The 14,718-nt window shown below is 33.9% G+C and overlaps 1 protein-coding gene across 12 annotated transcripts in view; it reads right to left on the bottom strand.

The window, feature by feature from the left end:
- Positions 1–14,718, bottom strand: part of CDC42BPA (CDC42 binding protein kinase alpha) — a 296,333-nt gene that overhangs the window by 129,941 nt on the left and 151,674 nt on the right. For all 12 annotated transcript variants that reach the window (XM_070385391.1, XM_070385382.1, XM_070385383.1 and 9 more), the window contains exons 7-10: positions 6,063–6,263; positions 3,910–4,158; positions 3,275–3,354; positions 13–179 (exon numbers count right to left, since the gene is read on the bottom strand). In XM_070385391.1, coding sequence (XP_070241492.1) covers positions 13–179; positions 3,275–3,354; positions 3,910–4,158; positions 6,063–6,263 — 697 coding nt within the window. The remainder of the gene's footprint in view (positions 1–12; positions 180–3,274; positions 3,355–3,909; positions 4,159–6,062; positions 6,264–14,718) is intronic.

Raw genomic sequence — 14,718 nt, 5'->3', positions numbered from 1 at the left:
AAATATATTTACCTTGAAGCTTTCTACTAAGTTCAAGTTTTTCCTGCTCAAGGCGCTTAATTCTTCTTTCATAAGCTTCAGTTGCTAAGTTGTTATCTAGAGTCCTCTGCACATTAACATCGAGATCCAATGGTGTGGGACCAGCTGTAACTCTTAAACAGCTCCGATCAGAAAGAACACTGAAAAAAAAAGGGGGGGCGGAATATGGGTTTACACTGAAATAATAAGTCTGAAGAGAAAAGATAACCTTTTGAAACTGTTCATTTAAAACATGGATCTGAACATCTAGTTACAGCTAGCCATCTGGAGTGATTACAAAATACTTTTTTTTTTTTTTTTTTCAAAATCACCATAAACAACCTTTTGGAAGCAGGGGCTGTGCCACATGGCTTTCAGGATCTTAGTTTCCCAACCAGGGATCAAACCCAGGCTACTTGCAGCGGAAGCACCAAGGCCTAAGCCCACCAGAGAATTCCTGAGAAGCATTTTTGAAAATAAAAACTTAAATAGTCCTTATTATCTTGAATTTATTCTAGTAACCATAAATTATAAAATGAAGCTTGCTGAAGGGTTACAGGTAGCTTAAAACAATGTGACCACCTAAGTAAAACAGCAATCAAAAGCACCAACCATGGTCCTCTGTGGAATTATAAAATGCTTTCATAAGCTACTTATATAAAATGTTTCATAAACAAAGATACACTGCTCAACACAAGGAATATAGCCAATACTTTATAATTACTATAAATGGAGTATAACTGTAACTAGTATGAATTAGTATATCGTATATCTATAACTTGTGTATCAACTATACACTTTGATTAAAAATTTTTAAGTGAAATGCTTTAACTCAATACAATTTAATTAAAAACATTTGAAGTGTTGGACATTCAGCAGTGAACAGAACAGACAAAATGTGCCCATATAGAGGCTTTTATTCCAGTGGCAGAGACAAAAATAAACAAACAAGGAAAATAACTCAGTACATGGCAGTGTTAATAGGCTAAGAAGAAAACAAAAAACAGGAAAGGAAGGCAACTTCATTTCCCCTTTCTGCCTTTTGAAATAAAGTATTGAGGGGGAGTAAATTAAAATTTGGATAAAGTGGTCAGGAAAGTCATCACTCAGAAAGTAACCTTGAAAAAGTCCAGAAAAAATAAATGGCCCTGTCAAGGTAATATGAGAGGAAAGACATTACCAGCAAATGGAAGAGAAGTACAAACACACCATCAAGTGTACTTCAATAAAATAAACCTAATACAAGAAAAAAAGAAGTGCAAAAGTCCTGAGGCAAGAGTTCTCTGGCATGTTCACAGGCCAGAAAGGAGACCTGTGGAGCTGCAAAGTGAGCAAGGGCAAGAGTAGTGGAAATAAAACGAGAAAGAAAGTGAGCCTTGTTGGGTCTCATTAAGAACTCTGTTTGGAGTTAAGATACGAAGCCACTGGAGGTGGGGGCAGTGAGGATTGGTCCTGCACAGGTGAGTGACATACTCTGACTTATCGTTTAGCAGAAATAGGTTCAGAGAAATATAAGAAATGACATTATGAACATCTGAAGTAGGTGATTAAGAGAGATTTTGAGTAGAAGAGAGGCCTCAGCTGGAAATATACATTTTAGAAGTCATCAGCAAATACCACCTAGGGGAGCATCAGAAAGTAAACGGAAAAGATTCAAAGACGAAGCCACAAGCCACAGGAAATTAGGAGGGATGTGGAGAATGAGTGGGAGTGGCCAGAAAGACAAGGATAAATGAGGCAAGTGTTCTGGAAAGTGTTGTAACGGAAAGGAGCTGTGGCAAGGAGATGAGACTAAGCAAATAAGGATGACTTAAGGATGACTAGGACCAAAGAAATGACCATCAAATTTAGCGCCAGGGAGGCCAGCAGTGACATAGATAAAAATCAGTTTGTGTCAAGTGATGGGAGCACAAACTTGACTGGAATGGTACCAAGAAAGAAGAGGATGAGAAAAATGGACAAAGTCAGGGCAACAGTTTTAAGTAATTCTGCTGTATTGAAGAGCATAAAAATGGTTGGTAGCAGGTAAAGAAAGTTGGATTAAGAGAGATTTTTTTATTTTGCTTTAAGATGAAAGAAAAACCTACATTTTGTGAGCTGATGGAAATGGTCTGTTATGCAAATTACACAAAGGGGAAATTTTATGATGTAACAGCAACACACTAGAGTAGGCAAGAAGGAACAGAAGGGATGGGTGCTAGGTAGGGAGCTCATCTCACATAGTCATACACATAAAGAAGAGTACATGGGTCTAGAGGTATGTAGGCTGTAAATGAGGTGATGCGGCTTGTGGAAGCTGTCTGCTGACGGCTCCAATCTCTCTGTGAAAGGGGAAGTGAGGTCATCAGGTGAGAGTAAGAATGACAGAGGTTTCACAGGCAAAGTATAAAGTAGGAGATAGTTACCTAGGAGAGTAAAGAGTGAATACACTAGGGTAATACAGTATATTTGCCAGGCAGCAACAAGGGGCACTTGGGATTGGTAATCACAAACTTAAAGTGAGATCAGTAAGAGTACTCATATATTTTTCTCTAGACAATCTAAACTGCACAGGTACAGGCAGAAAACTGAGCTGTAATAAGGAATGGTAACCAATGTCATAGAATGAGATAGTCAGGAACTGAGAAGCACCCAAGGAGTGACTGTAATCATTCTCAATGAAGTTTAAGGAATGGTAAGGAGGAAACAGGGCTTCCCTTGTGGCTTCAGCTGGTAAAGAATCTGCCTGCAATGCAGGAGACCTGTGTTCCATCCCTGGGTTGGGAAGACACCCTGAAGAAGGGAAAGGCTACCCACTCCAGTATTCTGGCCTGAAGAATTCCATGGACTCTATAGTTCATGGGGTTCCAAAGAGATGGACATGACTGAGTGACTTTCACTTTCACAAGGAGGAAAGACATACAAGTAGAATGAGGGTCAGTGGAAAGAGGGCTAAGATTGATGGGCTGAAAGACTGATATTTGGAACCTAGAAAATATTTCTTCAATAGCCTAAGACTCCTCTAATTCCTGTTCCATTGCTAACAGATTCTGAGCTCTCTCTGTGTTCTAGTTTTTCTCCCCTCAAAATGAGTTAAGATTCTTATATTAATATGTCTTATTCACTTTGTAATGTCTAACTTTTCCTAGAAGCAGCTTCAATCTATTAAAATTTTTTTTTTACTTATAAGGCTCTCTTATGCATTATAGTTTTAAAACCTCAATTCATTTTTAATTTGCTCTAAATTATCCAAATCACATTAACTTTTCAAACTTACCAGCTACTAGTATATGTAAAACCAACAAATGGCAGATGGTGACCAGAAAAGGCAGTATGTGTTGGTGGGGGCATCGTTTCCTAAAGGAGGAAGAAACATCTGGTAAAAAATGAATAACTATAAACTGTAGACTGGGCTATAAAAATTCACTGTCAACAATTTACAAACACTGATAAGTTTGGTCTAGACGTTTAGTGATAAAAAAATTTAGACCATAAACACTGCTACTGTAGAATTCTAATTAAAAGAAAAGAAAGATTTAAAGTCTGATGGATACTGAGAATACAAGCATTATTCATGTATTCCATATATGTGAATTTGCCTAGTTGTTAAAATTTATTTGTAATCCCAAACCAATATTCACAAATACTTTTGTAGTTATTTTCAGATATTTGCAGAGCAAATAAAAATTTGCACTGCCCTACACACATGTTCCCAGCCAGAGCGGAACAAGGAGATGCTCTGCCCCCTTGTTTCAGATCTCATTCAGTAAGCAAGCGGTTTTTTTTCAAGGTCTACATGTGCCCTGACAACTGTTGAAGAGATAAATGGTAAGGTGGCCTATAAAATTACTTTATAACCATATATTTTTTTTAAAGCAGAGAGACAGAACTTCTTTAAACAATCATACTCACAGAATTCTTTAAACAATCATCATCCACATCAAAATTCGACGTGTCTGTTGGGCTACTAACTTCTGGAATATAAGGTGCTTCACAGTTTCGAATATTATCCCAATCAATTCCATTGAAAAATGGGTGCTTCTTAAAGTCTTCTATTCCATTTTGACCAAGTCGATGTTCTCTGCTACAGATGAGTCTTCGAATAAGATCCTTAGCATTTTCAGACACATCACTCACTTGAGGAGGAAACTGAAACCTCTCCTAAATAGAGAATAATAGCAACAAAATATAAATCACTAATTTACTAAGTAGGTTGATGCTAACACTGACCTTCTTAAATATATATATATATATTTTAAAATATCTAATAAATATGTACTGGTACAAAGTACTGACACTAAAGGAGATTCAAGAATAAATTTAAAAGGATCATTTTCCTAAAAGAACTTTTCATATGTAACTTAGTCATATATGTACTACAGAAAGAATAAGTTAAATGTAAAAACACCTTAAATGCTGTCAAAATAAAAAGAATTCACTAAATGTAATAAAATTTACATAATCAATAGTATATCTGATTGATTATGATAACGATTATGATATTATGAAATCATAATCAATATTATGATATTGATTATATGATAACATTCATATAAGTCACACACTAATGATTAATACTAAACATTTGTAAAGAATGTAACATGTACTACTAGAAGTATGTTACTTGTTTAGCTCATTTAATCCTCAGAGCCACTGTATTACTCTAATTTTATAGAAAAGGAAACAAAGAAACAGTTAAAACAATTGCTCAAGGTTACATAATCAATGGTAGAGCTAGGATTTGAACTGAAACTGATTCCAGAATCTGTGCTCTCAACAGCCATGCTACAGTACAATGACTTCTATCAGAAATGCTTTACATGCTATTGACAACTTTGCAGCTATTTCTTGTTTCCAAACTCTTGATAACTACTTAGCAGATTATCTTTGCAGCCAGACAGAAAAGCATCAACTTCGTAAAACTAATATATATATTTGGGGCTTCCCTAGTGGCTCAGTAGTAAAGAATCCGCTTGCAATGCAAGAGACCTGGGTTCAATTCCTGGGTCAGGTAGATCCCCTGGAGAAGGAAATGGCAACCCACTCCAGTAGTCTTGGCTGGGAAATCCCATGGACAGAGGAGCCTGAAGGGTTACAGTCCATGGGGTTACAAAACAGTTGGATATGACTTAGCAACTAACAACAACTATATATATATAGCAATTAATTATAATTGTATTACCACAACAAATTTAAAAAGAACAGATTAGCACTCTCTTTATGGGCTATTCCTATTCATATTCTAGGTTTTTGCAACTACTCACAATCTTCTGAGACTGATAATCAGAGTCTCCCACTTCTTATACAATCTATTTCATTTGGTATTAAATGGATTAAAATTTTATTCTTTCCTGCTGTGCATCTGGACTGTTTCCAATGTTTGATGATCATAAATAATACTGGGATAAGTATTCTCACACATATAGCTTTGTTCTATGAATATTCCCTCATGGTAGATTCTTAATATTGAAGGTGCCCAACCAAAAGTTTTAACCATTTCTTTCTAAGGTTGTTGATGAATACTTACAGACTTCTTGACAGAAAGATTATATCAATTTACATCCCTATCAATGATGTCTAATCTAACACTGTTCTTTTCAATGGATCATTTATAGTACAGAGTACTATTTTCTTTTCATCTTTACCAATCTGACAGGGAGAAAAGTATACCATTCTTATTTTAATTTGGATTTCATCTATCTATTATTATTAAGATTAAGCATTTTAAATGCATTCTAGTCATGATTATACTGATACTATAGTAGTAATGATACATTGTCTGCTCATGATCTTTGTTACTCTACTGGAGAGATCATTTAATTGTCTACTTATTTGCATCTCTGCAAAATTACAAGATGAGGACTAACAATTTTATGCATAATTTATAGATTTTTAAAAAATAATTTATGGATTTTGATTACTCATGTTGGTCATGTTCCGGGCTAGCATAGAAATTAGATTATTTATTGTTTTTGGAAAATTATTATCTTTTTAAATATCACATTTTAATTTTATTATATGTATTATTTGCCACACTAATGTGAAAAATAGTAAAATATACTAACTTTGTGATTCATGATTTTTCCATATGTTTCCACCAGAGATTCTGCATAAAATGGTGTTTCTCCATAAAGCATTTCATACATACAGACCCCCAAAGACCACCAGTCACACTCAGGTCCATATCTGCCTTTTCCATCTTCCATGGCTTGAAGGATTTCAGGAGAGATATAATCTGGAGTTCCAACAGCCACTGAGGATTGGACCTGAAGAAGTTCACATTGTTAGTAATCAACCATGATATATTAGAAATAAATAATTACTTTAATTAGAAATGTTTATATTTACATAGAAACACAATAAGCACTATTTCATAACAACTTCAATTTTGTCATTATCTGAATTTAGTCTCCTTGTGCATATAAGTTAAAATATATATAATCACCACACCAACAAGTTCTCCAGATTTTTAACACTATAGAAATGTTTATTATAGCTGTTACTTAGTTGACTACACTTAGAGTAAAAATACATGATTTGAACACCACAGCCACAAACCACAAATTGAATATTTATATTAGAACATTCTTATTATTGATATTATCTGTCCACATTGCCATATATTAAGTGGAACTTTGAAAATTTTACAATTAATTATGTGGGGGAAAAAACAGAAACAAACCTGGCTACTATTATAAGCAGCTTGGAGATTAGTTTAAAACATTTTAAAGATAATCTAACTAAATAAATGCTAATAATGTCCTGCAAACTATTTATTTAAAAAATTATAAAAGGGGAAAAATATTATTCAAAACACTGAGTCTAAACAGAGAACATACAATTATGGCAAGGTGGCAACCCACTCCAGTGTTCTTGCCTGGAGAATCCCAGGGATGGGGGAGCCTGGTGGGCTGCTATCTATGGGGTCGCACAGAGTCGAACACGACTGAAGCGACTTAGCAGCAGCAGCAGCAGCAGATATAACTAAGAAAACAACAGCTAAAAACAGATCCTGGGCACATATCTTTTAAGGTATTCCAAAATAAAAGAAAATTAGTTTTATATATGTTTTTAGAGAACATACCAAGAAATGAACATTCTCAAGATAAAATAATGGTTAATATTCTGAATTTCCTAAAGTACCATTCTTAATAATTATTAGAACAGACTTCTTTGGCAATACTGAGATTAAGTAACTTGAAAATTCTTGAAAACTCTTAAAAATACTAGATAAAATATAACAACCATTTTCTAAATGTATATATAAATAAGCCTTTAAATAAAGAGACATTCTTAGATATATGTAATCAAGAAATGATTGGAAACCAGGGCAATAAGCATTAGAGCAGGAGTGCAGTTGGGAAATTGTGTTCATTTTCTAGGTACTTAACTTTTAACATATACATAAGGTCAAGAAGAAAGATCCTGTGCTTACTTGAGGTTTGAAGTAAAAGCCTGCCCCATATAATCTTTATCCTAAAAGGTGTGTGTGCGTGTGTGTGTTAGTCAGTCAGCCATTCGCTTAGTCGTGTCTGACTCTTTGTGACCCCAAGAATTGTAGCCCGCCAGACTACTCTGCCCATGGAATTCTCCTGGCACAAATACTGGAGTGGGTAGCCATTCCCTTCTCCAGGCCTAAAGGGTATATTGTAAGTAAAAAGGTGAATTACAAAATGTGCCATTCAGCAGAGAAAGACAGTGACATATATGAAAAAAAAATTCACTCCTTTAGAAATTCATAACTTTTAGGTCACATAGTCCCACCATTTGGGATTCTAATGCACAGGACTTCTGTGATTCAGAAATTCTCAAGCCAAGAAACTGGCATAATACTGGCATCAGCTTAGGTGCCCCTAGAAAGCTTCTCATAACAGATTCAAAACTACCTGGAGGATACATGCTCAAACTTGGCCTCATATAATTCTCACACATAACAATTCACTAAAAGATGAGTTCAGAATCCAATAATATAACTAAATGAGGAAACATTCCATTTATGAGCAAAAGCCAGAAATCCAAACAAACAACACAATCAGACCTCAAAAAATTATCAATTCCATGTCATAAAATAAGTATGTTTAAAATTATTAGATAACAAAAAATCTAAAGCATATGAAAAAGCTGAAAAAAACAAAGTCCTAGAATGGAAAAAACTAGTTGTTGACATAAAAGATATGAAGAAATAAAATTGGATCCACATCTGTACACTTTGTTAAACTACAGAGCACCAAAGGTAAGAGATTCTAAAAACCTATGGAATAAAAAGAGATTTTCTACCCAAGAAATGATGATTAGACAAGAATTATTAATGCTAATGTGACGGTTAGAAGAAAATGGAATTGTATTTTTCAAAGTGATGAAACAAAGTAATGGTCAATATTATATTCCCCACCCACCTAAATTATAAAACAGGAATGAGGATTAAATAAAGATATTTTCATACAAAGAGTGAGTGAACTACCACGTATAGACTCTTTTAGTTAAACAGGAGTACTAAAGGATATACTTCAGAATCAAGAAACATAATCCAGAGAAAAGAATGTGACACTAGAGGCAACTGTGAACAAAGATAGTAGTAAACTTTAACATGCACCTAAATGGTGATTAACTGGATAAACTAATGATGAAGAAAAGGAGAAACAGGGCAATAAAGAGGAAGATGAAGATGAGCAGGAGCAATAGAAATAGGAGATGGGGGAGGAGGAGGAAGGAATAACTACTCAAAAGATGAAAAATAAGATGGAACTCAAATACCAGAAAACAACAAGTTACTTAGGGAGTGATTAGGATTAAAATGTTCTGAGTTTCTTGGTTTTCTATTTTTTATTTCTTATTTATTTTTTAATTATTGTTTTCAATTGTGGTAAAATACCCATGACATAAAATTTACCATCATAACCATTTCCAAATGTATAGTTTGGTGACATTAAGTACATTTACACTGCTGTGCAACCATCACCACCATCCATTTATAAAACTCTTTTCATCTTACAAAACTGAAAATCTATTAAATAATAACTCCCCCATCCCCTTCTCCTCCCAGACCCTAGCAACCACCACTACAGCTGCTATGAATTTGACTACTCTAGGTACTTTATACAAGTGAAACTGTACAACAATCTGTTCATTTGTGTCTGGTGTATATCACTTGGCATGTTTTTTAAAAGGTCTATCCATGTTGTAGGATGGATCAGGATGTTCTTTTAAAGCTGAATAACGTTCCAATGTATGGATATACCACATTTTTTTTCCCATTCATCCAATAGTGGACACCTGACTTGCTGACATCCCTTGACTTTTGTGAATAATGGTGCTGTGAACATGGGTGAACAAATATCTCTTTGAGACTCCGCTTTAACTTCTGTGGAATATGTACACAAAAGTGGAACTGCTAGATCATAGGGTAATTTTATTTTCAGCTTTTTGAAGAACTGTTACACTGTTTTCCACAGTGGCTACAGCATTTTACATCTCCATCAGCAGTGCACAAAGATTCCAATTTCCCCACAACTTTATCAAAACTTGTTATTATTTTTTTTTTAGTAGCCATCCTAATGGTATGAAGCAGTATCTCAGAGGTTTTGATGTGCATTTCCGCATTGACTAGTGATGTGGAGTCATTCGTCTCTCTTCTTAGGAGAAACATCACTTCAAATCCTTTGTGTATTTTGAACTGGGTTGTTAGTCTGTTATTGAGTTGCAGGAATTCTTTACATATTCTGGATAATTATCTCTTGTCAGACATACAATTTGCAACTATTTTCTCCCACTGTATAGGCTGCCGTTTCACTATAACAACTGTATCTTTTGATGCATAGCAATTTTTAATGATGATGTAGTCTACTCATCTATTTTTGTTGTTGCATATTGTCTTCTGTCATATCCAAGAAATCACTGCCAAATCCATTACCATAAAACTTCTCCCTCTGCCCATTAAATGTAAGTTTTAACTCTTACACTTAGGATTTTGATTCATTTTGAGCTAATTTTTGTATATGATGTAAGATAAACTAAGTTTTTTTCTTTGATTAGGAATATGGGGAAAACTAGATTTTACATAAATGATAAATGATAAAATTTTTAAGATAAACATCAAAATATTTGAAAGAGAATGTGTAACTTCCAAAAAGGAAAAAAAAAAGAAATAAAAACAAATTTGACCCAGCCAACAAAAAGTAGGAAAGGGGGTAGGAAGCATGATACAAACAAATAAGCAAAATTTATAGTAAAATAGTACAAGATACTAGAAAGAAATACAAACAAATTAATAATGAAATTCATAAATTATTAAGTTCACCTATCAAAAAGCACCATTATCACACTAGATAACAATACCAAAATAAAAAATTTTTTGAAAAATCAGCAATAATCTATTTAATGCACCTAGACATAGAAACTAAGAAATGTTTTTTAAGAAAAAGGATGGAAAGATATGCCAGGCATATGCTAAACAAAAGAAAGCTAAGGGAGCTGTATTAATTATCAGTCAAACTAGATTCTAAGGCCAAGATGATTATTATGATTTTTAATCATGGAAGAGCAATCCTAAATAATGCGTAACTAACAACACAGCTACAAAAGAGCTGTGAAAATTACAAGGGAAAATGAAGAAATTCAACATCATAGTAAGGATTTTTAAATAATAAGTAGATCAGAAAGAAATAAAGGTAGTAAGAATACTAAAATTTTGAACAACAAAGTTTACAATTTTAATCTTATTACAGAAATCTGTAACCAAAAGTTAGAAAAAGATTCATAATTTCAAACAAATATGTAACAGTTAAAAGAACTGGCCCATGAGGAATCAAAACATAATCTTGACAAATGCTAAAAAACTGCTAACAAATAGATCCACTCTTCAGTAAAAGAAAACTTTCTATAAACACCAAATAAGTAAATATTGTACTATGAATACTAAAAGGCACACATCTAAATAATTAATGGTCCACAGAAGAATTCTAACTAAAGCTGGAAAATATTTAGTAAAATGCTCTAGGTCAAAACTTACAAAGAAAAAGTTAAGCATAAATAATACTAGGAATGAAGAAAGGGGTGAAATACGCATGTAATTGAGATTTTAAAATTAGAAAGAGTACAATCTGAACAATTTTATACAAATAAAACTCAGAGAAAATAGATAATTTTCATAGAAAAAAAATGTAACTTACCAAAACTGACTCAGGAAGAAATAGAAAACCAAAGAGACCTATAACCATTAAAAAGTTTGAATCAATAGTATAAAATCTACCTGGAAAACAAACAAAATAAGAAGAAAACAAAACCTCACTGAAGCAAAGGTGATTTAAAGTGAGTTCCACCAATTACATAAGAAACAGATAATCCCAGTATTATAAGAACTGTTCTAGATCCAAAATGGGTAAGGGTGGGGGACATGGCTACCTTGTTCATTTTATAAGGCTAAAACAACCTAAATACAAAAGAAGGCAGACAAGAAAATTTGAGAAGGAAAATTATACTGCAAACTCAGATATAATCAATGTCAGATATGAATCTCAGATAATAATTCAATATAAAATTTTAGCATGGTCAATCTAGCAATTTGGTCAAATAGAGCAAGCAATATAACTTGATGATAAAGTTACATTTACATTCAAAGAATGTATGCTTTAACACTGGACAATCTATGTCACTCATCATATAACAGGAAAAACACTCAATAGATGCAGAAAAATGATTTGAATGTACAACATTAACAACCATTACATGGCAATCAGAAACAGAAATTTCCTTAATCTGATGAAGAATACATACCAAAAGCTTACAGCAAATATACTACTTAATTTAAAGCTACAGGGAAAACACCAATAAAGCTAGGAACAACGCAAAGAAGCTCCTAATTACTACAACATTAATACTGTGCTGAAGATCACTGACGGCATGACAGGAAAAAAAGTACAGCAAAGTATAAATGTAAGGACTGGAAAGGACAAAACACAAAGCTGGTCATTATTTGCAGATTATAAGATTGTCTATATAGAAAAATATACATATAGGATCTATAAATTGTTTTGAACTAATAAAAAAAAGCTTAGCAAGCTTGCTTGTTTCAGGATGAATACACATACAAAAATCAACTGTGGTCCTAAAGAAGAGCAACAAACTATTAAAATGCAAAATTTTAAGTTATCCATTTATAATAGCCCCAAAACAAAAAACTCCACAAGGTATCTAGGAGCAAATTTAACAAATAAAAGTAATGAAGTTACCTTTACATAATTTACCTTTACCTGAACATAATTATAAAACTTTACACAAATAAGATAAACCTAAAACAATGAAGACAGAAACCATATCCATAGATGGGAAGATTGCAAGTTACAGACAAAGTTTTCCCAAAATTAAACTCTAAATTCAGTGAAGGTCTTCAAGCTTGTATATGTGAAGGGGTGTTTATCTGTGTCTGTATGTATATAAACCAATAATATAATCCTAACAGTCATATGGAAAAACAAATGGCCAAGAACATCCAAAACAATTTCAGAGAAAGAAAAAGAATTACAGCAAGACATCCCCACACAAAAACTGACTTCTTATAAATACATAGATTAAAATGGTTTAATTTTGACTTCAATGTGAGAAACAAAAAGCAAGCTGAAAGTTAATACAGAAACTCACAAACTTTGGGAAAGGTTAAAATTGAAGCAACTATCCAGGTAATAAATAATGATCCATACAAAATTATATCATCACAACATTTCAGAACACCAGAAATAAACATAACATCCTAAAGGCTTCCAAATAAGGGGGGAAGAGTATAACAGAAGCTTTGATAATTAGGATGGCATCAGATGCCTCAACAGTAAATTAGAAGACAACGCAGTGTCTTCTAAATTCTAAGAGAAGAGTAAGTTCAAATCTATAACATTATGTCCAGTCTATAAAAATTATTCATCAAGTATAAGAATACAAATGAAGGCATTTTTCAGACATGCAGGATTATGAAATATTTACTTCCAATGGAACCTTTCTGAGGTTCAGTTCAGTCGCTCAGTTGTGTCCGACTCTTTGCGACCCCATGAATCGCAGCACGCCAGGCCTCCCTGTCCATCACCAACTCCCGGAGTTCACTCAGACTCACGTCCATCGAGTTGGTGATGCCATCCAGCCATCTCATCCTCTGTCGTCCCCTTCTCCTCCTGCCCCCAATCCCTCCCAGCATCAGGGTCTTTTCCAATGAATCAACTCTTCGCATGAGGTGGCCAAAGTACTGGAGTTTCAGCTTTAGCATCATTCCTTCCAAAGAAATCAGGGAGGTAGTAAGGGACAGGGAAGCCTGGCACTTTGCAGTCCATAGGGTCGCAAAGAGTTGGACACAACAACAAAGTGAGATTTATACAGAAAACTAAGCAAAGCAAATGAGTCACTTACTCCGGGGAAAACAAAGAGCTATTCAAGAAAAGAAATGTAATTAAAACAAATAAAATAAATAGCATGGCACAGTCGTAAATAATATTTGTATAAGTATTTTTAAAAAACTGAACAGGATTTAATGAAAGACTATGTGATAATTACAACACGGGGAAGACAGGATGTGTAAGGATTGGTTGAGATAGGTGTAAGAGATCTGAATCCTCATCTTTCATGGTGGGAAATTAGTAGATAATATATAAAACTAAATAACAAGAGACAGTAGTATGAATACAATAATAAAAAATAAATAAAAGAAACAACAGAATAAAGAGCTGAAGGATTTGTATGTGTCTGTCTGTAGAAAAAGAGACTTGGAGGTGAGAAGGACCTAGGACAAAGGAATGCTGTTTTTGTGATAAGTTTTCCTAAAATATGTAAACATCACTTGATAAAAATAAATAAGTAAAAAAGAAGATTCCTTCATTATAACTTTCTTAATGGAGGACCAACATGCTATTATGTCAAGAAAAACTATTTGGAGATGATTAATAAAAAATGAATGACTAGAAAGAATTTCTGACTCTACAGAATTTCAGGAATAAATCAGATCAAGGGAAACACATACAGACAGAAATAGCACTCAATGCGTTCTGGAATGCACAGGAATTTGGAGAGCTGAACAACAGACTCCAGAGGAGTCCCAGCTTTGAATCTAAGGCGCTTATAACACGCAGGACTGGGGAAACACTACCCGTTCCCCTGGAATTCTGTTTCAGTGTATCTCTCTCCTCTCCAGAGTTATGGACCACAGCTTTATGGTGCCACAGCCTCCCTGACTTTAATCTGTGTTTTCTCAACTCAGCAAAACCACCATGCTATTTCTCTCCCTCTCGTGGCATCCCCAGCACTATCTACTTCCCACTTTATACTTCATACACATGCAGTTACCTTAGAGCAGAATAATTATATACACTGGTTTTACAGTGTTTGTGTGATATTGCTGTATCTTTTATTTCCACCTATGTCATAAAATCCACATTACATTTATTTTTATTAATCAGATGTCTCTTATGTAAACTTAGAAAGATTAGTATAGTCTTTTTTCTTTATTCTTATCCTATAAATCTTATTTATCGTATCTGATATTCTTTATCATACAGATCTAAGTATCCAAATGGAACTGTCTCCTTTGTAGTGGACATCCTTTAGCATCCAGGCCTCTTTCACTTATCTGAAAAGGTCTTCATTTTGAAGAGTATTTTTATTCGATATAGAATTCTTGGTTTAGAGACTTTTTTTCTTCTTTCAGGACTTTAAAGATATCATGCTGTGATTTCTCACGAAAGGTCA

The sequence above is a fragment of the Bos mutus genome, chromosome 16 (assembly GCF_027580195.1).
Source record: "Bos mutus isolate GX-2022 chromosome 16, NWIPB_WYAK_1.1, whole genome shotgun sequence".
NCBI classification, from domain to species: domain Eukaryota; kingdom Metazoa; phylum Chordata; class Mammalia; order Artiodactyla; family Bovidae; genus Bos; species Bos mutus.
This window is presented reverse-complemented; position numbering and strand designations above follow the sequence as displayed.